Source organism: Hemitrygon akajei, chromosome 4 (genome assembly GCF_048418815.1).
Source record: "Hemitrygon akajei chromosome 4, sHemAka1.3, whole genome shotgun sequence".
NCBI classification, from domain to species: domain Eukaryota; kingdom Metazoa; phylum Chordata; class Chondrichthyes; order Myliobatiformes; family Dasyatidae; genus Hemitrygon; species Hemitrygon akajei.
In genome coordinates, this window is record NC_133127.1 from 186,156,911 (window position 1) to 186,183,875 (window position 26,965).

The 26,965-nt window shown below is 43.0% G+C and overlaps 1 protein-coding gene across 3 annotated transcripts in view; it reads left to right on the plus strand.

Moving 5' to 3' along the window:
* Nucleotides 1-12,156: 12,156 nt before the first annotated feature.
* The window catches only part of LOC140727040 (arylsulfatase D-like), a 99,471-nt gene continuing 84,662 nt past the window's right edge, over nt 12,157-26,965 (plus strand). For all 3 annotated transcript variants that reach the window (XM_073044228.1, XM_073044229.1, XM_073044227.1), the window contains exons 1-4: nt 12,157-12,222; nt 13,161-13,310; nt 21,620-21,741; nt 26,047-26,169. In XM_073044228.1, the coding sequence (XP_072900329.1) occupies nt 12,200-12,222; nt 13,161-13,310; nt 21,620-21,741; nt 26,047-26,169 (418 nt within the window). In that variant the 5' untranslated portion in view covers nt 12,157-12,199. The remainder of the gene's footprint in view (nt 12,223-13,160; nt 13,311-21,619; nt 21,742-26,046; nt 26,170-26,965) is intronic.

Here is a 26,965-nt window from a genome sequence, read left to right on the forward strand (position 1 = left end):
GTCTCCTCCCCTCGCCGAAAATCCTGGCCTCGGACCCCCCGCTCGGGGTCCGTTCTGTCACCCAGTTTACAGCATCGCATCCTCTCTCTCTCACCCCCTCGCGCCGACTCCCCAAAAGCACGCCAACAATAGTTTACAGACCCAGAAGAGAGAATAACATTAATCCCAATTGGTTAACAAATGAATACAATCCCTGTTATCAGCAACTCTAAACCCAAACACCGAGAGAAAGCACTTATCATAACAAAGAAGCATTCCTACTTTTAACAAAACAGCCATTTTGATTAACATACACAGTAACAAAGAAAAAAAGAAACCTCCTTACACCAATAAGAAACCCCCCTTACATATACAACCCTGAGATTAATTTTCTTGTGGGCATTCACAGTAAGTCTAAGAAACAATAGAATGAATGAAACAGGAAGGACAAACAATCGCTGTGCAAACACAGAAGAAATAATAATAATAAAAAATTAATACGCAATAAATATGGATGACATGAGATGAAGAGTTTGTGATTCTATCGGATGTGGGACCAATTCAGTGATGGGCCAAGTGAAGTTATCTGCTCTGGTTCAAGAGTCTGATGGTTAACTGGTAATATCTGTTCCTGAACTTAGTGGTGTGGGTCCCGAGGCTCTGGTACCTTCTTCCTGATGGCAGCAACGAGAAGAGCATAACCCGGGATGGTGAGAGTCCTTGCTGATGGATGCTCCTTTCTTCCGACAGCACCCATTTAAATGTGCTCAATGGTGGGGAGGGCTTTTCCTGTGATGGACTAGGGTGTATCTATTACTTTTTGTAGAGTTTTCCATACAAGGCATTTGTGTTTCCATACCAGGCCATGTGCTCTCCACCACACATCTGTGAAGTCTGTCAGTTTTAGATCTCATGCTCCAAAGGGAGTGAGATACTGTGGTGCTATCTTTGTAGTTTCTCTTGCGTTCTGGGCCCAGGACAAGTCAGCTGAAATGATAACACCGAGGAATTTAAAGTTGCTAACCCTCTCTACCTCTGATGCCCCGATGAGGACTGGCTTATGGGCCTTTGGTTTCCTCCTCCTGAAGTCAATAATCAGCTCCTTGGTCTTGCTGACATTGAGTAAGAGATTTTCAATCTCCCTCCTACATGTTGATTTGTCACCATCTTTGATTTGGTCTATGACAGTAGTGTCATCAGCAAACTTAAATATGGCATTGGAACTGTGCTTCGCCTCACAGTCATAAGCGTAAAGCAAGTAGAGCAGGGGCTAAGCGCACAGCCTTAAGATGCACCTGTGCTGATGGAGGTTAAAACAGCTGCGGATGAGTGTGTCCCCACAAAATCATTCAGGGTTTTCCCCAATCAAGAGACCTGGATGAACAATGAATTCCGGAATCTGCTGAGAGGCAGATCGAAGACTGGAGGTCAAGAATGCTACAAGAAGTGCAGGTACGATCTCCAGAAATCCATCCGACAAGCAGAGTGGAAATTCCGGACTGGACTGGAATCAACAAGGGATGCTCAACAGTGGTGGCAGGGTTTGAATGTGATAACCTCCGACAAAGCGAAATCTTGTGACATAGGGAGCAGCAGAGCTTCACTTCCGGATGAGCTCAATGCCTTCTATGCTAGCTTTGATCACCAGAATATTGTGCACCCCCGATGTCTCCTGATGACTCTTCGGTCTCAGTATCTCAAGATGATGTGTGGAATGCCTTCAAGAGAGTGAATCCAAGGAAAGCATCCAGTCCAGACAAGTACTGAAGACCGGTGCCGATCAACTGACTGATCTATTCACAGATATCTTCAATCTGTCACTCCGGCAGTGTGTGGTACCGACCTGCTTCAAGCAGGCTTCATTCATACCAATGCCCAAGAAGAGCTGGAGCTAAGTACAGCTCCAATACCATTTACAAGTTTGCTGATAACACCAGTGTTATGGGCTTTATCAAAGGTGATGTTGAATCAACATATAGGAGGGAGATTGAAAATTTGGCCAAGTGGTGTAACAACAACCTCTCACTCAATGTCAGTAAGACCAAGAGACAGATAGTAGACATCAGGAGAGGGAAACCAGAGGTCCACGAGCCAGTAAGCATTGGAGGATCAGAGGTGGAGGGGGTCAGTAACTTTAAATTCCTGGGTGTCACTATCTCAGAGGACCTATCATGGACCCATCATATAAATGTTATTGCAAAGAAAGCACAACAGTCCCTCTGCTTCCTCAGGAGTCAGCAGAGATTTGGCATGCATCAAAAACTTTGGCAAACTTCTATAGATGTGTGGTGGAAAGTGTGCTTACTGACTGCATTATGGCCCAGTACGGGAACACCAATGCCTTTGAGTAGAAAATTCTACAAAAGGTAATGGATTCAGCCCAGTATATCATGAGTAAAACCCTCCCAACCACTGAGCACACCTACATGAAACATTGCCGCAGAAAAGCAGCATCCATCATCACAGATCCTCACCAACCAGGGCCATGCTCTTTCTCACTGCTGCCATCAGGCAGAAGGTACAAGTGCCTCAGGACTTGCACTACCAGATACAAGAACAGTTACTACCCCTCAACCATCAGGTTCTTACTCAAAAAGGGATAACTACACTCATTTAAGGACTCTGTTATTTTGTTATTTCATGCTTGTTATTTATTGCTATTTATTTATATCTGCATTTGCAATTTGTTTTACAGTTAACAGTTCCTAATGTTTACAATTTACAGTTACTGTTCTATAGATTTGCTAAGTATGCCCACAAAGAAAGAATCTCAGGGTCGTATGCGGTGACTTGTATGTACTCTGATAATAAATTTTACTTTGAACTTTGAATTTTGAGATGCTGTTGCCAATCTGAACTGCTTGGCATCTGGAAGTGAGGAAATTGAGGATACAATTGAACAGTAAGGTAATGAGGCCATTGTCTTAGTTTTGAGAGGATTGATAAGGAACATCATGATGTATGTATTTTCGATGTCCAAATGTTCCAGGATTGAGTGAAGAGCCAATCAAATGGCGTCTGTGTGGTCCTGTTGCACTGGTAGACAAATTGGAGCGGATCCAAGTTGCTTCTCAGGCAGTAGTTGATATGTTTCATTACCAACATCTCAAAACACTTCATCACAGTGATTATAAGTGTTACTGGATGATAGTCATTGGGACAGGTTACTACTTTTTTCTTAGGCACCAGTATAATTGAAGCCTGCTTGAAGTAAGTGGGTACCTCAGACTGCTGAAGTGAGAGTTTAAATCTATCAGTGAACACTCCAGCCAGGTGATCTGTGCAGGTTTTTAGTTCTTAGCCAGGTACACCATTGGTGCTGGATGCTCTCTGTGGGTTCACCTACCTGAAGGATGCTCTCACATTGGCCTCAGAGTGAAATCACAGGGTCATCGGCGGCTCTGAGAGTTCCTCCATGTTTTTACAGTCAAAGTGAGCATAGAAGGTGTTGAGATCAACTGGGGGTGAAACCCTGTTGTCAACCATGTTGCTTGGTTTTACTTTGTAATAGCAGTCAAACCCTGCCACAGCTATCGACCATCCTTCAGTGATTCAAGTGTAGTCTGGAATTGCCACTTCACCTGTGAGATGGCTTTCCGACGATCATACCAGGCCCTCTTGTATCATCCTCCAAACCCGAATGCCACTGATCTGGCCCTCGGCAGTTTGCTGATTTCATAGTTCATCCCGTGCTTCTGACTGGGGAAGACTCTGAATGATTTTTTGGGGGCGCACTCATTATGACTGCTTTACTGAAGCCCGTGACAACTTTGGTGTACTTGTACAGATCCTCTGAGTCCTTGAGCACGGCCCAGTCCACCGATTCGTAGCAATCCTGTAGCTGATCATCTGCCTTCCATGACCACCTCTTTGTTGTCCCTATCTCTGGAGCCTTGCTGTTTAGACTTTGCCTGTATGCAGGTAAGAGCAGGACAACCAAGTGATCAGATTTACTGAAGTGTGATCTAGTCATAGTATAGCAGTGGTCAAATGTGTTGGCACTCCTGGTTCTGCAGGTTATATGCTGATGATAACTGGGCAGAGATTTCTTCAAACAAGCCCCTGACTATGAATTAAATGCTTTGGGGTGGACTGTTTCTTGTTGGATGATGGCAGCATTCAATATCTCGAGTGCCTGATAACTGTTGTCTTTTGGTGGTATATAAACTGTGATCAGGATCACAGAGAAGAACTCTTTCGATAAATAGAACGGTTGGCACTTAATCATTGGATATTCTAGGTAGGGGGAACAAACCTCTATGGTCTTGTACTTCGTTAAAGTGTTTTTGGTGAGTAAACACAAGATTCTGCAGATGCTGGACATTCAAAGCAATGCACACAAAATGCTGGGGTAACTCAGCAGGTCAGGCAGCATCTGTGGAAAGGAATGAGCAGTCAACGTTTCAGGCTAAGACCCTTGAATTCTTGGGAAGAACTTTACTCAAAAGAATCACAAATCCTAGTTCATCGGCACTTTATCTTTGCTAAATTACTCTTTTGCCTTAATTGTTTCCAGAACCTAATAACTGTACTGCACTTTTTGGTGGATTTTACCCTTTATTCTGCATTGTCATTGTTTTACCTTATTCTAGCTCAATACACTGTGTAATGATCTGATCTGTATGGACAGTGTGCAAGGCAGGCTCTTCACTGTATCTTGGTACGTGTGACAATGATAAGCCAATCCAAATAACATTGAGGCACAATGTAGTTGATGCTGAACTACAAATTAAATATCATCAACCGGAAGTGTTATCTTTTCTTCTGTCTTCTCAGATCCTGATTGATCTGCTAAGTATTTCCATAATTAATTCTTCAATATCAGAATCAGAATGAGATTTATTATCACTGGCATACGCCATGAAATTTGTTGTTTTGGGGCAGCTATTCTCTGAAAGACATAAAAATTAGTGTATATTTCAAAAATTGGGTGGCTGGGTGGAGATACATCTCTACCAAAGGAGGCATAAGACACTCCTTCTCTCCACTAGCCTGCAGGTCACCCTTGGGCATGGTGTAGCATCTGCTTAGCTCCCTCACTCAAGGTCATGTGAAGCCATGGGAGCAGATGATGGATGGTAGCAGGAGCAGATGGTACACCTCACGAGTCCTGGTTATGTGACCATTGATGCCAGGCAGATGATCTCTGATGAGTATTGATAATGGCTGGGGTCACCCATTTTTTAAAGGCACTGCCCAGAAGGTGGTAATGGCAAACCACTCTGTAGAAAAATTTGCTAAGGGCAACCATGGTCACCGTGATCATCCATCCACGTCGTACAACATGGCACATAACAACAAACAAAATTACAAAAATAAATAAGTTGAGCAGAGGACGAATAATGAGGTAGTGTTCATGGGTTTAGGGACCATTCAGAAATCTAATGTCCAAGAATAAATAAGACTACAAAAAGTGGCAGTCCAATGCAGGCTTAGTCATCACCACCATTGAATACACTTATATGGAGTGTTGCCACAAGAAAGCGGAATCCATCATCAAAGACCCCCATCAACCAGGCCATGCCATCTTCTCATTACTATCACTGGGCAGGAAATACTTTGGTCCCTCACCTCCAGGTTCAAGAACAGTTATTACTCTATCAGGCTTGTGAACCAGAGGTTAATTCACCACAACTCTGAACTGATTCTGTGACTTACAAACTCACTATCAACAACACTTTTACAACTCATATTTTCGTTATTACTTTTTAAAATTTGCTCAGTTTGTCTTCATTTGCACATTGTTTTTTGTCAATCGTTTACAAAAAGGCTTTTGACAAGGTCCCACACAGGAGATCAGTGTGCAAACTTAAAGCACATCAGAGAAAGAGGTGTTTCTCAAGTGAAATGCAAATTGCCAGATTGATAAGATAGGCAAGGAGCAACGTGTTGAAACCAAATTAATAAACTGTTGTGTGAATGCTAGATTTCATGCCCTTTCATTTGTATGTCTTGTTCAACTTTTCCATGGCTTCTATGAACAATTCATTGTCTGTAGAACAATGCATATTCTCGTTGGTAACCTTGTGAATGTGTCGGTGGGATGTTTTGATGGATTTATCAGTCCTTTGATTTGTCAATGAACCGGATTTGATCAGGGACCTCGAGGTAAACGAACCATTAGGAGGTAGTGACCATAATATGATATGTTTTAACCTACAATTTGAGAAGGAGAAGGGAAAATCGGATGTGTCAGTATTACAATTGAACAAAGGGAACTATGGAGCTATGAGAGAGGAGCTGGCCAAAGTTCAATGGAACAATACCCTAGCAGGGAAGACAGTGGAACAACAATGGCAGGTATTTCTGGGAATAATGCAGAAGGTGCAGGATCGGTTCATTCCAAAGAGGAAGAAAGATCCTAAGGGGAGTAAGGGGCGGCCGTGGCTGACGAGGGAAGTCAAGGACAGTATAAAAAATAAAAGAGAAGAAGTATAACATAGCAAAGATGAGCGGGAAGCCGGAGGACTGGGAAACTTTTAAAGAGCAACAGAAGATAACAAAAAAGGCAATACGCGGAGAAAAAATGAGGTACGAAGGTAAACTAGCCAAGAATATAAAGGAGGATAGTAAAAGCTTCTTTAGGTATGTGAATAGCAAAAAAATAGTTAGGACCAAAATTGGGCCATTGAAGACAGAAACGGGTGAATTTATTATGGGGAACAAGGAAATGGCAGACGAGTTGAACAGGTACTTTGGATCTGTCTTCACTAGGGAAGACACAAACAATCTCCCAGATGTAATAGTGGCCAAAGGAACTAGGGTAAAGGATGAACTGAAGGAAATTTATATTAGGCAAGAAATGGTGTTGGATAGACTGTTGAGTCTGAAGGCTGATAAGTCCCCGGGACCTGATGGTCTGCATCCCAGGGTATTTAAAGAGGTGGCTCTGGAAATCGTGGACACATTGGTAATCATTTTCCAATGTTCTATAGATTCAGGAACAGTTCCTGCTGATTGGAGAGTGGCTAATGTTGTCCCACTTTTTAAGAAAGGAGGGAGAGAGAAAACAGAATTATAGACCGGTTAGCCTGATGTCAGTGGTGGGAAAGATGCTGGAGTCAATTATAAAAGAGGAAATTACGACACATTTGGATAGCGGTAGAAGGATCAGTCCAAGTCAGCATGGATTTATGAAGGGAAAATCATGCTTGACTAATCTTCTGGAGTTTTTTGAGGATGTAACTATGAAAATGGACAAGGGAGAGCCAGTGGATGTAGTGTACCTGGACTTCCAGAAAGCTTTTGACAAAGTCCCAGATAGGAGATTAGTGGGCAAAATTAGGGCACATGGTATTGGGGGCAGAGTACTGACATGGATTGAAAATTGGCTGGCTGACAGGAAACAAAGGGTAGCGATTAACAGGTCCCTTTCAGAATGGCAGGCTGTGACCACTGGGGTACCGCAAGATTCGGTGCTGGGACCGCAGCTGTTTACAATATACATTAATGATTTAGATGAAGGGATTAAAAGTAACATTAGCAAATTTGCTGATGACACAAAGCTGGGTGGCAGTGTGAAATATCAGGAGGATGTTATGAGAATGCAGGGTGACTTGGACAGGTTGGGTGAGTGGGCAAATGTATGGCAGATGCAGTTTAATGTGGATAAATGTGAGGTTATCCACTTTGGTGGCAAGAACAGGAAGGCAGATTACTAGCTAAATGGAGTCAAGTTAGGAAAAGGGGAAGTACAACGAGATCTAGGTGTTCTTGTACATCAGTCAATGAAAGCAAGCATGCAGGTACAGCAGGCAGTGAAGAAAGCTAATGGCATGCTGGCCTTTATAACAAGAGGAATTGAATATAGGAGTAAAGAGGTCCTTCTGCAGCTGTACAGGGCCCTGGTGAGACCCCACCTGGAGTATTGTGTGCAGTTTTGGTCTCCAAATTTGAGGAAGGACATTCTTGCTATTGAGGGAGTGCAGCGTAGGTTCACAAGGTTAATTCCCGGAATGGCGGGACTGTCATATATTGAAAGATTGGAGCGACTGGGCTTGTATACACTGGAATTTAGAAGGATGAGAGGGGATCTGATTGAAACATATAAGATTATTAAGGGATTGGACACGCTGGAGGCAGGAAGCATGTTCCCGCTGATGGGTGAGTCCAGAACTAGAGGCCACAGTTTAAGAATAAGGGGTAGGCCATTTAGAACAGAGATGCTGAAAAACTTTTTCACCCAGAGAGTGGTGGATATGTGGAATGCTCTGCCCCAGAAGGCAGTGGAGGCCAAGTCTCTGGATGCATTCAAGAGAGAGCTAGATAGAGCTCTTATAGATAGCGGGGTCAAGGGATATGGGGAGAGGGCAGGAACGGGGTATTGATTGTGTATGATCAGCCATGATCACAGTGAATGGCGGTGCTGGCTAGAAGTGCCGAATGGCTTTCTCCTGCACCTACTGTCCATTGTCTATTGTCTGTGTTTGCCTGCTACTTCCTGTGTTTGATATGCCTTAAAACTACTGCTTGGATCTCTCAGTGATTCAAAGTTCAAAGTAAATTTATTGTCTTTTAACAGGCTCTTTTGGGTTTCTTTGTTTTGTCGCTGCCTGTAAGGAGATGAATCACAAGGTTATTTATAGTGTATATACTTTAATAATAAATGTACTTTGTATGTCACCATATACTACTCTGAGATTAAATTTCTTGCAAGCATCCATAGCAGAACAAAGATGTACAATAGTATCAATGAAAACCACACACAAAGACTGACAATCAATGTGCAAAAGAAGATAAACGGCGGAAATACAAAAAAATAAGTAATAAGGTTTCAAAGTACATTTATTATCAAAGTATGTATGCAGTATACAGTATACAGCCTTGATTAATGTTGCCACAGACAGCCTCAAAACAAAGAACCCGTTCAAAAAAACAATCTAACACCCAGCACTCGGATGAAAGAACAGATTGTGCAAACGACAGCAAATGAGTGAAAAGCACAGAATATAAAACATCAAACTACAGTCATTGAAACAGTTTAAGAACATTCAGTTCAATTCAATTTGGCATTGTCATTCATTGACTAGAGGCCACAGAACCTGTCCACCCTGATCAAAATGGCAATAAAAAAGGAGTAACCGGAAACCCATAACACGAACTGCAGAGTCCAATCTACAAACCGTATTGATTAAACCTTGCCCAAGAGAGCAAGAGATTGAACATGAGTTGACAAGTTCTTGAAAGGGAGTCAGTCCATAGGTTGTGGAATCAGTTCAGTGTTGGGTTGAGTAAAGTTATCCGTGCTGATTCAACCAACCTGATGGTTGAAGGATAATAAATGTTCCTGAATCTGGTGGTGTGGGACCTAAAACTCCTGTACATCCTTCCTGTAGGCCCAAATGACAGATGCTGCTTTCTTGTGGCAGCTGTCCTTGTAGGTGTGCTCAATGGTGGAATAGACTGTGTCCTATCCACTACTTTTTGTAGACTTTTCAGTTCTTGGACATTGGTATTTCTATACTAGGCCATGAGACAACCAGTCTGTATGCTGTGCATCTATGGAAACTTGTTAAAGTTTTGATGAAATGTCAAATCTGCACAAACCTCTAAGAAAGAAGAGGTACTGCCTTGCCAAATGATGTTGCATTACGGTAGCATCAAAATGCTTTACAACCCCAGCAATCAGGGTTCAATTCCTCCTACTGACTGTAAGGAGTTATATACTCCCATGACCACATGGATATCCCCTGGGTCTCCAGTCTCCTCCCACATTCCAAAGAGGTGCGGTTAGTGAGCTGTGTGTCTGCTGTGCTGACTCTGGAATTGTGCTGGCCTCCAGCTCATTTCCTTACTGATTTGATGCATTTCACTGTATGCTTCGATGCTTAGAAGAACATATAACAAGTAAAGCCACTCTTTATCTGTCAAGACCAGCAGAGGAGTGAGAGATCCCTTCAGGATCACAACACTCATTTGTTATTGATCATGGATTATTGATTCAGTCACTGTTGGACCCTTGGGAACAGAGCAAAATGTTGTTTATTTATTGAGGCACAGCACGGAATAGGCCCTTCGAGCCAGGCTGCCCAGCAATCCCCTGATTGAATCTGCGCCTGATCATGAGACAACTTACAATGACCAGTTGACCTATCAACCAGTACACCTTGAGACTGTGAGGGGAAATCAGAGTACCCAGAGGAAAGCCACGTGCGGGGAGAATGTACAACCTCCTTAAAGACCGTGGCAACAATTGAACCTGGGTCACCTGTACTCTAAAGCATTGTGTGAACCATTGTGCTACTGTGCCACCCCATGTAAAAAAATACAAATATAGATGCATATGCTGTGCCTATACCCTGGACAGATGTTAATTACAGTTGAGCATTCTTAAAGCTGCGTAGCAGTTAACAGGAGGGCTTAACCTTCAAGTTGATTGGGGTAAGAATTGGAGGGTTAATGAGGATGAAAAATAAACGTTTCACTCAATGAGGGGCGAATGTCTGGAGTTCACTAAGGAACCATTACCTTTGCCTATAAACAACCTGCTGGAGGGGCTTAGTGAGTCGAGCAGCATCTGCGGGAGGAAAGAAACTGCCGGCATTTCAGATTAAGATCCTGCATCAGGACTGAGAATGGAGAGGTATAGCCAGTGTAAAGAGGAAAGAGGGAGGGGTGAGACAGGAGTCCATGGAGATTGGTGGACTGATCAGTGGTGTAAGATGATGGGCAGTTAGTGCTAGGGAGCGTGGAGGGGCACAGGGCTGGAGCTGGGAGATCATGGCAGGTGAATCATAGATGGAGGCAGACAAAAAGAAGGAGAAAAATAAACAAGAAGCTCTTGTGTCTCTATTGCCTTTCAGGGCTAATAGACAAATATAGGAAATAGGACTAACTTAACGTTCATGTTTTTGATGACTACAAGCATATTTTGTTTATGTGCTTTAAGTATTTATAAATTCTGATGTCTTACACAAAGTTAATTATCCTCTACTCTGCGTTAAGTGCTGCAGAGATTATTATAGAGATTTAGAGCCAGTGTCCCAATTTCAATTCCCGACACTGTCTGTAATGTCACATACCCCGTGACGGGTTAAAGAACCAGCAGAAATGGAAAACGCATTCGAGTCTGGGATTGCTAATAATGAACAGTGTTTATTAGTAATTACACAATACACTAATATAAATGCAGGTATATCAAACAGGTTAGCAATGACATATGTATACAAAAGTGTGGAAATAGGAACAAAACTAGGCTCTTTCAAACCTAGGGGTGAATGGATATAGTCTTACGATGATGAAGAGAGTTCAGTTCAGTTCGAGGTAGTTGGTTGAGTAACGTTGGAGAGAGAGAGAGGTGAGAGGTGAGCTGATGCCGTCGATCTTCCTGTTGTCTGAAATCCCCGTTGTCCACCAAAATTATGTTGAAGTCACCGACTGTGACCATAACATGTACAACCGTTCTTCAGTGATGGAATTATCACCCAGGCGAGAGTGGACATACAAATAATTCCCCACCTGTTGCACCCTTTCATACTGCTAGAGCCACTGATCGATTTCCCCGAATCGATCCTCCAAAAACCCCACCTGCCTGTGGGTGCAACAAAGCTCATTCAGCGTCCGAAACTGTCTGTCTGTGTAACAGCGGACCTGCTTTTTATCTCCACATGTTGGACACCAGCTGTCCATCAACCTGCTCTGTCCTCCTCTCTCTGTAAGAACTTTACAAGCAGGCAAGTGTCCTTGTGGAAAGGTAAACAACTTGTAGAGAAACCATAACATCAATCTTCTGAGCAGTCTCTGTCTGTCTCTCTCTCTCTCTTTTAATAACAGGGTCTCTGCGTTGGACACCTCCCTCTCTCTCTTAATAGCAGCACAGTTCATAGGGTCAATTCTGAACCCCGTCACAGTAAGGAGTTTGTAAGTTCTCTGTGTGACTGTGTGAGTTTCCTCTGGGTGCTCTGCTTTCCTCTCACATTCCAAAGACGTACGGACAAGTAGGTTAATTGGTCACATGAGTGTAATTGGGCAACGTAGGCTTGTTGGACTGAAAGGGCCTGTTACTGTACTGTATCTCGAAATAAATAATTAAATGAAAGTACTATCAACTGAAATACTTCTTGCAGTTACTAACTTTTTGTCTTTACTAGTTACTCATGACTCTGTTCTTGCCTCTCTGTTTTTATGTACATAAAGGGTCTTCAATGATTAAAAATAAAATTCTCTCTTTTCACTCCAGAAAACTGCAACGAGACGAAGTTTCTCCGGGAGGGACAAATCAATGGAGTTACATATAAAACTTGGGTAAGTTTCACAAACCACAATCAGTTTGAAGAACGCTGTGTCTGCAGCATTTCCAAAACTAAATTTATTTAATGGTCTTGATTAAAAGAGTGGCTGCCAAAGGTAGCTCCATCCACCACAAGTGGAAATTCCCAGTGGTTAAACATTTTAATTCCCATTCCCCTTCCCATTCCGACATGCTGGTCCATGGCCTCCTCTTGTGTTACAATGAGACCACTCTCAGAGTGGAGAAGCAACACCTAATATTCCGTCTGGATAGCCTCCAATCTGAAGGCATGAATATTGATTTCTCCTTCCAGTTAAAAAATAAAATTCCTCATCCTCCCTTCATCTTCCATTCCCCACTCTGGCCTCTTATCTCTCTTCACCTGCCTGTTACCTCCCCCTTGGTCCCCTCTTCCTATGGTCCACTCTCCTCCCCTCTCAGATTCCTTCCTCTCCAGCCCTTTATCTTTCCTTCCCAATTGGCTTCACCTATCACCTTCTAGCTAGCCTCCTTCCCCTCCCCCATCTTCCCCCTTCCTTTCATTAGATGCTGCTGAGCTCCTCCAGCATTTTGTGTGTCTTGTTGCTTTAAACATGTTTAAAATGCCTAGTATAATGGGGACATGTTGTAAGACCTCTTGCAGTGAGGCTTTGAAGCAGTCCTTCGGTAATAACTCAGCCATGATCAAATGGCAGAGCTGACTCAATGGGCCAAATGACCTAATTTTGCTCCTGTATAATGGTCCTATTGACATTCCTGTGAGGAACTGCATCTAATAGCACACATCTTGCCAAGGTGCAGTCTGAAAATTAATCCTGATGTAATTTATTAGTAATTTGTGACAAAGCCATTGTATTTTATGGATTAATGTAATTACTTTTAAAACAAAATGCTGTATATTTGTAGTGAAATGCAGGTTAGTTATCCTACTCACACCCTTCTCTCTGCGCAGGAACATTGTGGCTGTTATTCTGTGGTTCAATTCTATGCTAATGATCTGTATAAACTGCACAGAGATCGACTATCAGCCTAACATTGTACTCATAATGGCAGATGACCTCGGCATTGGCGATATTGGCTGCTATGGAAATAATACCATAAGGTAATGATTTTTGACCTTTGACCCTTCGCCTGCCTGGCAGATTGTGGAGCTGGAGGAGGCGGATGCATATTGAAGTGAAAGGCATTGGCTTCTGTGGGTAAATTATTGAGTTAATTTTGGTATAAGTGCCTCATTAATGCCTTGGAAACACAATTACAGGTTTCCCCTCTATCCGAAGGTAGACCGTTCCTATGAAACCGTTTGTAAGCTGAAATGTCGTAAAGCGAAGAAGCAATTACCATTAATTTATATGGGAAAAATATTTGAGTGTTCCCAAACCCAAAAAATAACCTACCAAATCATACCAAATAACACACAAAACCTAAAATAACACAAACATATAGTAAAAGCAGGAATGATATGATAAATATACAGCCTATATAAAGTAGAAATATTGTACGTATGGCGTAGTTTCACTTATCAGAATCGGGAAGACAGGGAGCCAAAATCAATTTGGAGAAAAAAGATTGGCACGCACACACATGCGCACACAACTGCCCACCCAAGGTTTCATGGTCATGGTAGTCTTTTTTGGGTAAACACATGTATAAAGCGGGAAGGGTCTCGCCCCGAAACGTCAACAGCGCTTCTCCCTATAGATGCTGCCTAGCCTGCTGTGTTCTACCAGCATTTTGTGTTGTGTTGTTTGAATTTCCAGCATCTGCAGATTTCCTCGTGTTTGCTGTATAAAGCGGGTGTCTTTTTTTCCTAGAAGCGAAAATCCTCTTTGGTTAGCGAAAACAGGTACTAATGTGGGTCTTTTGTAACAGTCAGCTGTCGTAAAGAAAATGTTTGAAAATCGGGGGCCACCTGTATCACTCAAGTTCGAAGTAAATTTATTATCAAAGTACATATATGTTACCATATACCACCCTATATTCACAGAAGAACAAAGCAACACAATAGAATCAATGAAAAACTATACACAAAGACTGACAAACAGCCAATGTACAAAGAAGACAAACAAGGCAATAAATACAGTAATAATAAAAATTATAATAAATAACAATATTGAGAACATGATTGTAGAGTCCTTAAAAGTGAGTCCACAGCTGGTGGAGTCAGTTCAGTGTAGTGAGTAGTTATCCATGCTGGGTCAGGAGCCTGATGGTTGAGGGGTAATAAGTGTTCCTGAAGAGGAGGCTACAAACAGGTCGGAGCGAGAGATTTAAAATGAAGCATTCACAGGCTTTTGACTTTATCCAGTGGCCCAATTGAATTGCAATTCATCAGGAAGGCAAATAAATAGCGTAGGGCCAAGCGGAGCGGCCATTGTGTGGGTGGACCAGTGTTAGGGTGAGGAAGCTTTGGCTCAACAGTCTTGGGCGAAGTAAGTTCCTTCTTCATTCTTTGTCTGTTTGTGCGTTGTTAATGCAGAGAGAATGGCTCCAGGGGCTGGGTTGAGTTCTTTGTTTGAGACTTGGGAATTCTGGGAGACCTCCACAGCCCAAATAACCACATTTGCACCATTTGAACTGAGCTGCAGCTCCTCAGAAAATGTGAAATGGAGCTGAAGCTCATTGACCTTCGGCTCATACAGGAAACTAAGGTGGTGATAGATAGGAGCTACAGAGAGGTAGTTACCCCTAGGCTGCAGGAGGCAGGTACCTGAGTGACTATCTGGAGAGGGAAAGGAAATGGGCAATCAGTGCAGAGCCCTCCAGTAACCATTCCCCATAATAATAAGTATACTATTTTGGGTGGGGAGGTGCAACCAACCAGGGGGATCTGCAGCCACTGGGTCTCTGGCACTGTGGCTCAGAAGGGAATGGAGAGAAAAGAACTGCAGTAGTCATAGGGGATTCCATAGCTAGAGAAGTAGAGACGAGATTCTGTGGACATGAAAGAGGCACCTGGATTCTATGTTGCCTCCCAGATGTCAGGCCAGCCAGAAGTGTTGGTATGTATTGGCACCAATGACATAGGTAGGAAAAGGGAGGAGGTATTGAAGAGAGAATTTAGGGAGCTTGGTAGAAAGCTGAAAAGCAGGACCTCGTGTGCCACATGCTTGCCAGTGCGGGTAAGATTAGGATGATTTGGCGGATGGCCATTGGAGAAGTTACAAACTGTACAAAAGGCAAGGTTTTCACCTGAACCCGAAGGGGTCCCATATCCTTGCAGGCAGGTTTGGTGGATCTGTTGGGGAGGATTTAAGGAGATGGGAACCGGGCTGTTAGAGCTGAGGATGGTGCAGTTGGTATACAACTAGATGCAGTGTGAAATGAGACTGTCTGTAAGGAAAGACGGGCAGATGATAAGACAAAATTGCATTAGGTGGGATGAGTTCAAGTATAACATGGGGGCAAAATCGTAAAAAGTGATGAATACAAGGTGAAAGATGTATATTTGAATGCACACAGCGTACAGAATAAAGTAGATGAACTTGTAGTGTAGTTAGACATTGGCTGGTATGACTGAGTCACTGAGCCGTAGCTGAAAGAGCAACATAGTTCGGAGCTTAATATCCAAGGATACACGATGTATCAAAAGGACAGGCAGGTAGGAAGAGAGTGTGGGGTGGCTCTTTTGGTAAAAAAAAAAGAAATCAAATCCCTAGAAAGAGGTGACAATGAATCAGAAGATGTATAATCCTGTGGATAGAGCAAAGTAACTGCAAGGGTAAAAAGACCCTGATAGGAGTTATATACAGGCCTCCTAAAAGTAGCCAGGATATGGGCTACAAATTACAACAGGAGATAGAAAACACATGTCCAAAGGGCAATGTTAAGAAAGTCAAGAGGGATTCCAATAAGCAGACAGATTGGGTTGGTGCTGGATTCCAAGAGAGAGAGTTTGTAGAATGCCTACAAGGTGACTTTTTAGAGCAACTTGTAGTTGAAACCACTTGGGGAAAGACGATTCTGGGTTGGGTGTTGTGTAATGAACCAGATTTGATTAGGGAGCTTAAGATAAAGGCATCTTTAGGACACAGTGATCATAATATGATAGAATTCACCCTGCAATTTTAGAGGGAGAAGCTAAAGTCAGATGTATTGGTATTACAGTGGAGCAAAGGGAATTACAGAGGCACGAGAGAGGAGCTGGCCAAAGTTGATTGAAAAGGGACACAATCAGGGATGATGGCTGAACAGCAGTGGCTGTAGTTTCTGGGAGAAATTCAAAGGTGCAGGTCATTGTTCATCTGTTCTGTTCTAATAAGTGTGGGGTAGCCACACTGGGACTCACCCAGAAGTTGCGTAGACTTCTTGTACTGCTTTACCCTTTCCTCAGTATGTGTATTAATTAGTGCCTTTGTTGATCGATTGAATGGCAGGTGAACTTAATGAGTACTTTGCATCTGTCTTCACTATGGAAGACACCAGCAGTGTGCCAGAGGTCCGTGAGTGTCAGGGAGCAGGAGTGTGTGCCATTGCTATTACAAAGAAAAAATGCTAGGAAAACTGAAAGGCCTTATGGTGGATAGGTCACCTGCGCCAGATGGACTACATCCCAGAGTCTTGAGAGAGGTTGCTGAAGAGATAATGAATGCATTGGCCATGATCTTTCAAGAATCACTTGATTCTGGCATGGTCCTGGAGGATTTGAAGATTGCAACTGCCACCCCACTCTTTAAGAAGGGAGGAGGGCAAAAGAAAGGAAATTATAGGCCAGTTAGCCTAACCTCAGTGGTTGGTAAAGTGTTGGAGTCTATTATTAAGGATGAGGTTTCGGGGTACATGGAAACTAATGATAAAATAAGTCAAAGTCAGCATGGTTTCTGAAAAGGGAAATCTTGCCTGATGGGTCTGTCAGAGTTCGAGGAAGTAACAAGCAGGGTGGACAAAGGAGAAGCAGTGGATGTCATATACTTAGATTTTCAGAAGGCATTAGATAAGGTGCCACACATGAGACTGCTTAACAAAATAAAATCCTATGGCGTTACAGGAAAGAAACTGGCATGGAGAGCAGAATGGCTGACAGGCTGGAGGCAGCGAGTGGGAATAAAAAGGGCCTTTTCCGGTTGGCTGCCATTGACTGGTTGTGTTCCTCATGGGTCAGTATTGGGACCACTACTTTTCAATTGTTTGTCAGTGATCTGGATAATGGAATTGATGGCTTTGTGGCAAACTTAGCAGATGGTACAAAGATAGGTGGAGCGGTAGATAGTGCTGAGGAACCAATGCGATTGCAGCAGGACTTAGACAAATTGGAAGAACGGGCAAAAAAGTTGCAGATGGAATACAGTGTTGGGAAAAGTATAATAATGCATTTTGATAAAAGGAGCGATAGTGCGGACTGTTATTTAAATGGGGAGAAGAATCAAACATCAGAGGTGCAGAGGGACTTAGGAGTCCTTGTGCAAGACTCCCTGAAGGTTAATTTACAGGTTGCGTCTGTGGTAAAAAAAAAGGCAATGCAATGTAGGCATTTATTTCAAGCAGAATCAAATAGAAAAGCAAGGATATAATGCCGAGCCTTTAAAAGACACTAGTCAGGTCACACTTGGAGTATTGTCAACAGTTTTGGGCCCCATATCTCAGAAAGGATGTGTTGTCATTGGAGAGGGTTCAGAGGCTCATGATTCTGGGAATGAAGGGGTTAACATCAGGAGCGTTTGGCAGCTCCAGGCCTGTACTCACTGGAATTTAGAAGAATGTTGGAGGGAGCTCATTGAAACCTACTGAAAGTTGAAAGGACTGAATAGGGTGGCTGTGGAAAGGATGTTTCCTATGGTGGGGGTATCCAGAACTAGAGGGCACAGCCTCAAAATTGAGGGGTGACCTTTCAGAACAGTGGTAAGGGAGGAATTTTTTTAGCCCGAGAGTAGTAAATCTGTGAAATGCTCTGCCACAGACTACAGGGGAGGCCAAGTCCACATGTACGTTTAAGACAGGAATTGATTCCTGATTGGTCATCAAAGGATATGGTCAGAAGGCAGGTGTATGGGGTTGAGTGGGATCCGGGATCAGCCATGATGGAATGGTGGAGCAGACTCGATGGGCGAACTGGCCTAATTCTGCACCCTTGTCTTAAGGTCTCGGACCCAGTCTTCCATCCACAGTCTTTCCCCTTTCCAGGAGCTCAGAGATGGTCACTGCCCGGTGGGACCCAGCCCCTTGTCTGCACTGGTTTTGCCCTACTGGGCTTGTTTTACACCCCCTCCCCCCACACCTCTCTGGAGACTCTCAGCAGCTCATGGTGAAACGTTACACATGAAACCTTCCCAAGTGGAACTCACAAATCTCTTTGTCTGTGGATCTTGTTCACTGATCCCACTGCTCAAGCTCACGGTAACTCACAGTGTAACGGTTCGCTGGATCTCGTATTAAAGGGGTCTCTGTTCGGGCACCAAATTGTTAGGGAAATTCGATTAAAGTTGATCGCAAGTAAATTAGACTTGGACTTCAAAGTAAAGAGAGCTTTAGTCACGATATTTTGGGGAGTGAAACTGCGAACAGTGGGTTTCGAACTCCAAATAATACAGAGAGCACAGCTCCTTTTATGCAGTTACAAATCGAGCAAAGAGCAAAGGCTATTCGATTCCCTTGTGAATTACAAAAGGTAAGCTCGGATCACATGCAGTTCTCTAATGATAAGCTACACCCACAACAACAGCCAAAAATTTAAAATTCAGTCCTATGCACAACTTTGGATTAACAGACAGTTTATCTCATATTCTTAAGGCTAATTCTTATAAGATAAGCAACTTCAAGTGTTTATTCTAAGACTTGTCTCTGCTAAAAACCTAGGTCATATCTCTCGCAAACTAAGTTACAAACTGGTTTCCATATTCACAAGCCGATATTAACCCTTTGTCCGTCAACATCTTTAATTCACATGTTTTCCTCCACAGGATGAATTCTCAGGGTGCTTTGAAGCACACGGTAAAATAGGCTTCCTTAAGGGAAAATCTTGCCTGGCAAATCTGTTGGTATTCTTTGAAGAAATAATGAACAGGATAGACAAAGGAGAATCAGTGGATGTTGTTTACTTGGATTTTCAGAAGGCCTTTGACAAGGTGCCACACGTGAGGCTGCTTAACAAGCTATGAGCCCATGGTATTACAGGAAAGATGTTAACATGGATGAAGCAATGGATGATTGGCAGGAGGCAAAGAGTGGGAATAAAGGGAGCCTTTTCTGGTTGGCTGCTGGTGACAGGGCTCTGTGTTGGGACCACTTCTGTTTATGTTATATGTCAATGCTTGGGATGATGGAATTGATGGCTTTGTGGCCAACTTTGCAGATGATATTGATGCAGCTATCGAGAAGACAAAACGTCGGCTATATTTCTTTAGGAGTTTGAGAAGATTTGGTTTGTCAACTAAAACACTCAAAATAGAGGGCTAGAATTGGAATAGGTTTATTTTTGTCACATTTACAAGGTACAATGAAAAACTTCTCCTGCAATATTCGAGAGTCAAGGTTTAAGTTAATTTATCATGTCTACATAGAAACATACACTCAGCAATCGCCCTGTTAAGTACTGCTCATTAATGCAAATGTCTAATCAGCTAACCATGTGGTAGCTAATCACTGCAAAATCACACACAGAAATATTCAAGAGGTTCAGTTGTTGCTCAGACTAAAGTTCAAAGTTCATTTATTATCAAAGTATGTATACATTATCCAACCTTGAGGTTGGTCTCCTAACAGGCAGCCAAATCACAAAGGAACCCAAAAGAACCATTAAAAAAAAAGACGGTCAAACACCCAATGTGCAGATAGAAAAAAAACCAAATCATTCAAACAATAATCTGCAAAGAGAGTCCCATAGTACAGCACAGAGTCGGTGGTGTCCAGAAGACCATCTCTGAACAAACAACACGTTGAACTTTGAAGTGCATGGACCACAGCAGTAGAAAATGACACCATGTTCCACTCCTGTACCTAATAATGTGGTCACTGGGTGTATAGTGAAATGTGTCTTGAGTCGACAACCGACACAGCCGAGGACGCGCTGGGGCCCGTCCGCAAGTGGCGGCACACATTTCGGCATCAGCGTAGCACGCGCACCGTGCTCGGCAGAACAAAACAGGACAGAATAAGCAATGAGACAACAACAGCAAAACAAGCTCCCCATCACACACAGACACTGTCCTTTAACCACAGGACTGGCCTCCAGTAGACTAGGACTTGGAGCTGTATGCATACTGTTTACATAGATCAAATCTTTACACAGCGCATTGAGGATGAACAAGGATAAACAATAAAGGAATGCAGAATAAAATGTAACAGTTACAGAGAAAGTGCGGTGCAGGTAGACAATCACGTGAAAGATCATAACGAGTAAGCTTGGGGGGTCAAGAATCCATTGTATCTTACCAGGGAACCTCTCAATAGTCTTGTAACAGCAGGAGAAAAGCTGTTCGTAAGACTGATTCGTATCTTCAGCAGAGGGTGGAAGAATGTCCGGGATGGCTGGGGTCTTTGATTACCCCTGCTGCTTTACTGAGGCAGTGGAAAGTATAGACAGAGTCCATAGAGGGGAGACTGGTTCCCATGATGTGCTGAGCTGTGTCCACAATTCGCTACAGAATGTGGAGGGAGGAGTTTTCATGCAGTTGGAAGTGCAATTGTCAGCCTGCAAATTCCTGTTAAGTTTTGTAACATTAAAGCAAGACAAAGTTGGAGCTGAGAATGTGAGTCTAACTATGTGCTTTACTTTCAGCAAGGCTTGCAAATATCGTGTGGTGACATAATGATGGATGCTATTCAAGGATTTTTTTTACATATAACCAATAGTAATTGAACAAGATTGCCTAATCAACAATACACTTACAAGATTACTCAAATGTTACTGAATTATTAAATACGCAACAAGCAAAATTGATGTTGCAAAGCAAGTTCAGTTACTGTGTTCTTAACATTTACATATTTTTAAAGATTAGCTTTATTTGTCACATGTATAGCAAAACACACAATGGAGTACATTGTTTGTGTAAAATCAAATCAGCAAGCATTGCGCTGGGCCGCCCACAAGTGTTGTCACGCATCTCGTGCCAATATTGGCAACTCACTAACCCTAACCGTGCACCTTTGGAAAGTGGGAGGACACTGGAGCACCCAGAGGAAACCCATGCAGTCATGGGGAGAACGTACAATCTCTTTACAGGTAGACGTGGGAATTCAACCCTGATCGGTGGTCGTAGTCGCTGTAAAATGATGCGCTAACCACTTCACAACCATGCCGCCCTTTAATTTACCTTGATCCTTCCATGGATAGAGGGAAGGCACTGAGCAGAGCTATGTAGAACTAGCCCCCCACAAAAGAAAATAATCTTCAAAGCACTGCACCATTGGGAAGAACCATGCCAACTGTGATGTTGTGCCCCTCCATCCCAATAATAATTGGTTTCTCTCCAATAGAACTCCCAATATTGATCGCCTGGCTGAGGAAGGGGTAATGCTGACCCATCACATAGCGGCTGCTCCATTGTGCACACCCAGTAGGGCTGCCTTTATGACAGGCCGGTACCCTATTCGCTCAGGTAAGGTTGTGTGCACAGCAACATTTCTGTGTTACACTCTGTCGCGGTTACTTGAGAAAACTAACGTAAACTGCTGAGAGACTGAGACGGTGTGACGCACTTTCAAGTACTGAGTACCAAGTCGAAAGTAGTACGTTCGATCATTTATTAAGAAACCAGTAAAGACAAATGGTTGTACATAGCGATTTAAAAATATAGTAACAGTGAAATGAGCAAAATAAGCAAAGTTAAATTAACCAACTGAGTGATCCAGTAGTTAAATATTAAAAAATCCACCTAATTCCAACCCCTATCCTTAATGCTGGCCCACATGTCCCACACCTGAGCACTGATTCCCTACAATCCAGCATCAAACCCCTCTTCCCCCAGACCAAACATAAGTAATAACCTTAACATATTCATAACCCTAAACTTAAAATAGATGTAAGGAGGAGGAAGTTCTCAATAAAGGCAAGTGTTGGACCAGGTTAATGAAGGTGTGGGCCAAATCAAAGTCACTAGGTTGTGTGACACTGAATCCCCAGTAATGAGACCAAGAACCACAGAGGGATAATTTTCCTACTGCCCGCATAATTACACCTGCCTCATTTGCTTCTAGCACACCCCAACACATGTGACAAATTACCATAATAAATGTGCAACATAAAATACAATACAGTCAGACAGAAAATAGATAGGTGGCTCCTACACATAGTTTTGTACATGTGAATTATTTGAATGAATTGAAGAGCTTCCCTTGAATGCAGATCAGTTCACCCGATTGATTTTAAGGTCAGGCAGCTTCTATGGAAATGAATAAAGTAAGTGTTGGTCTAAAATTATTAAACACAAAATAATTGATTGCATAATTACTCACCTCCTTTTAGTAGATGTACCTTTGGCAGCAATTACAGCTTTGAATCTATGTGGATAGGTCTCTATCAGCTTTGCACATCTGGACACTGCAATTTTTCCCCATTTTTTACAAAACTGCTCAAACTTTCTCAGAATGCATGCGATCATAAGTGAAGAGCCCTTTTCAAGTCCAGCCACAAATTCACAATTGGTTTCAGGTCTGGGCTCTGACTGACATTAGATTTGTTGTTCTTAAGTCATTACAGTGTAGCTTTGGCTTTATGCTTGGGGTCATTGTCTTGCTGGATACATTCACTTTACCCTCTACAAACCTTCCAGGGCCTGCTGCAGTGAAGCATCCCCACAGCATGATGCAGCCACCACCATGCTTCATGGTCAGAATAGTGTGTTTTTCATGATGTGTGGTGTTTAGCTTGTGCCAAACGTAGCATTTAGTCTGATGGTCAAAAAGCTCAATTTCGGATTCATCAGACAATAGAAACTTCTTCCAGCTGACTTCAGGTTCTCCCATGTGCCTTTTGGGAAACTCTAGCCAAGGTTTCATGTGAGTTTCTTTTCCCCAACAGTGGCTTTCTCTTTCCCACTCTCCCATAAAGCTGCGACTGGTGAAGCACTCAGGCAACAATTGTATGCGCAGTCTCTCCCATCTCAGCTATTGAAGCTTGTGACTCCTCCAGAGCTGTCATAGGTCTGTTGGTGGCCTCCCTCACTAGTCCCCTTCTTGCACGTTCACTCAGTTTTTGAGGATGACCTGCTGTAGGCAGATTTACAGCTATGCCCTATTCTTTCCATTTCTTGATGATTAACTTAACTGTACTCCAAGGGGTATTCAGTGACTTGGAAATTTTCCTGTATCCATCTCCTGACTTGTGCTTTTCAATAACCTTTTTGCAGAGTTGCTTGGAGTGTTCTTTTGTCTTCATGGTGTAGTATTTGCCAGGATACTGACTCACCAGCAGTTAGACCTTCCAGATGCAGGTGTATTTTTACTACAATCAATAGAAATACACAGTGATCACCGTTTAACTAATTATGTAACTTCTAAAACCAATTGGCTGCAGCAGTGATGATTTAGTGTGCCATATTGAAGGGAGTGAATACTTATGCAATCAATTATTTTGCGTTTTATGTTTGTATTTAATTAATTAATTTGTAAGTCTGGGTTGTAGCGAAGGAAGGGTCCAGCCTGTTTGATGAGTTTTAGTGTTTCTGCATCACCAACACCAATGCTGCCACCAACATACAGCTGCAGCGTTGTGTATTGTGCAGGTTTTCTGTTTCTAAGACTGCACTCGCTGTAACAGACTGGTAAAAGATCGCCAACATCCTGCTGCCCATACTGAAGGATCTCAGCTTCCTTAGCAAATAGAGTCTACTCATCCCCTTCTTTTAAATAGCTTTGGTGTTGGTTTTCCAGTCAAATCTGTTGTCGAGGTGACCGCCCAAGTATTTGTACTCCTCCACCACCGCAACTTCTTCTCCCAGAATGTATATAGGACTCATCACAGTCCGCTTCCTGCTAAGATCAACTACCATCTCCCTGGTTTTGGCCACTTTCAGAAGAGGGTGATTCCTCCCGCACCACTCCACAAACTTATCTACCAGCCCTCTGTGCTCTGACTCCTGCCCATCTCTGATGAACCCAGCCACCGCAGACTCATCAGAGAACCTCTGCATGTGAACAAAACTCGGATTTGTGCTGAAAGTCTGAGGTGTACAGTGCGAACAGAAATGGAGGCAGGAGACAGAATTGAGCCTCCATCGCCAAGCTGTGTACCCACCACTCTCTGCAGCTTAAAAAAAAATCTTACCACTGGCATCCTCCCTATTAGATTTACAGAGAAAGTGGAGAGCAGGTTGGCAATATAGTGTAAGTGCCACAGGGAGGTAGACTGAGAGATAAAGAGTTCAAGATCCTGCTGTGTGAAGTCCTTGCATTAGCTGGTATACGACAGCTACCCCACTCTAACAGAAACGATTCAACTCTGTTCGGTGATGTGAAGTTCAGGACTGGGAATGTCAGGACCTTCATGAATAAACCCAATAGGGAATGGAAAGAAAGCAACTCCACAGGGGGATGTCTGAAGAAAGAGGGAAGAGAGTGGTGGTTGAGGAATAAATGTTGACTCACACCCACCAGGAAAATTCATCTGCAGATACAGGAACAATTTGACTGCTTCTTCATCTAGGGTTATCAAATCCTTTGTGTTCACAGTTTGAATTGTTTGTGACATTTACCAGGAGCATTGTAGATGAAGGGCTCAAAACATTGATGAGGATCCCTATCACCCATCTCACAATCTCCTTGACCCACTACCGTCAGGAGGAAGGTGCAGGAGTTTCAGGAGTAAGATTGACAGACTGGGTAACTTCTCAGGCTGTGAGACAAATGAAAGAATACCTTGCCGCCACCGAGGTATCATCACCAGGACACCGAGCTGCTCACTGTTTACCTGTGCTGTGCACTTCACATACATTTTACATTATATTTTATTAGCTTATTTGTGCTAATATTTTGTTTTTTCTGCTCAGTGTGATATATGTATTGTGGGTACACTGTGGTCTGGAGGAACGTGGTTTCATTTGGTTGTATATGTGTATAGTCAGATAACAATAAACTTGAACTTGAATTATATACTGTTGATCCTCAAAGCAAAGCAAGCAATAGTCTTGGCTGTCAGTCAAAAGTCCTGCCTTCTTCATATTCTGTTCCATTGAAGTCAAGGGACCTAGAGCTCAGGAAGAGAGGATGACAAGGGACCAAAACCAATTGCTGGCTTTTAATCTCAAACAATAAACCAACTCTACATTGGTGAGTCCTGTTGTGAATTGAAGAACTGCTTCGTTGAGCACCTCCACGCCATCCGCCACATACAGTACTTCCTGGTGGCCAAAGGTTTTAATTCTGATTCCCATTCCTATTCTGACATGTTGATCCATGGGCTTCTCTTGTACTAAGATGAGGCCACCCTCGGGGTGAAGGGGCAGCACCTTATATTTAGTCTGAGTACCCTCCAACCTGATGGTATGAATATTGATTTCTCTTTTCGATTAACAAAATTTCACCCCCCTCTATTCCCCTCTCTAACTTTTTGGTTTTTTTTTCTCACCTGCCTATTACTTACCCCTGGGTCCCTTTCTCCTGTTGTCCTCTCTCCTCTCCTATCAGATTCTTTCTTCTCCTGCCCTTGACCTTTCCCACCCACCCAGTTTCACCTATAACCTTCCAGCTAGCCTCCTTCCCCTCCCCCCCCAGCTTTTTATTCTGACATCTTGCCCCTCCCCTCTCAGTCCTGAAGAAGGGTCACGGCCTGAAACATCTTTTCCATAGATGCTGCCTGGCCTGCTGAGTTCATCAGGCATTTTGTGTGAGTTGCCTTGGATCTCCAGCATCTATGGATTTTATTGACTTCCCAATAAATCAACTAATTGTTTGCACTTTGATTCAAGGTATGGACAATGGTTACAAAGTCCGCGTCCTTCTCTTCATTGGTGGCTCTGGTGGACTCCCAAGAAATGAGACAACGTTTGCAGCAATATTACAGAAACAGGGATATGCCACAGGCATTATAGGTACGCCCCAACAAAATATCGACATTGGTTTTCATTTACTTATTCATGGGATGCAGCAGCTGCAGTCCGTCCCAGCATATTAATACCTTGTTAATCCTTGTTTTGCACTATACACTCAGTGGCTACTTTATTAGGGTAATCTGTACACCTGCTGTTCATGCAAATATCTATTCAGCCAATCATGTGGCAGCAAATCAATACATAAAAGCATGAGGACTGGTCAAGAGGTTCAGTTGTTTCTCTGACCAAACATCAGAATGGCGGGTGGCAGTGGTTGGGGGGGGGGGGGGAGGTGGGAGGAAGTGTGGTCTAAATGACTTTGACCGTGGAATGATTGTTGGTGCCAGATGGGGTGGTTTGAGTATCACAGAAACTGCTGATCCCTTGGAATTTTCACTCGCAACAGTTTCTAGAGTTTACAGGGAATGGTGCGAGAAACAAGAAACATCCGGTGTGTGGCAGTTCTGTGGGCAAAAGTGCCTTGTTAATGAGAGAGGTCAGAAGAGAATAGCCAGATTGGTCCAAACTGACAGGAAGGTGATATTCACTGAAATAACCATTACAAAAGTGATGTGCAGAAGAGCATCTCTGAATGCACAACATCCCGAACCTTGAAGTGGTTGGGCTACAGTAGCAGAAGACCATGGACGTGAACTCAGTGGTCACTATATTAGGTACAGGAACTATCTAATAAAGTGGACTCCGAGTATATATTTGTTTTTCTAATTTATAAGTTTTTTTATACCTTTGCATTGTTGTCATAAATTGACACATTTCATCTCATATGTCGGTAATA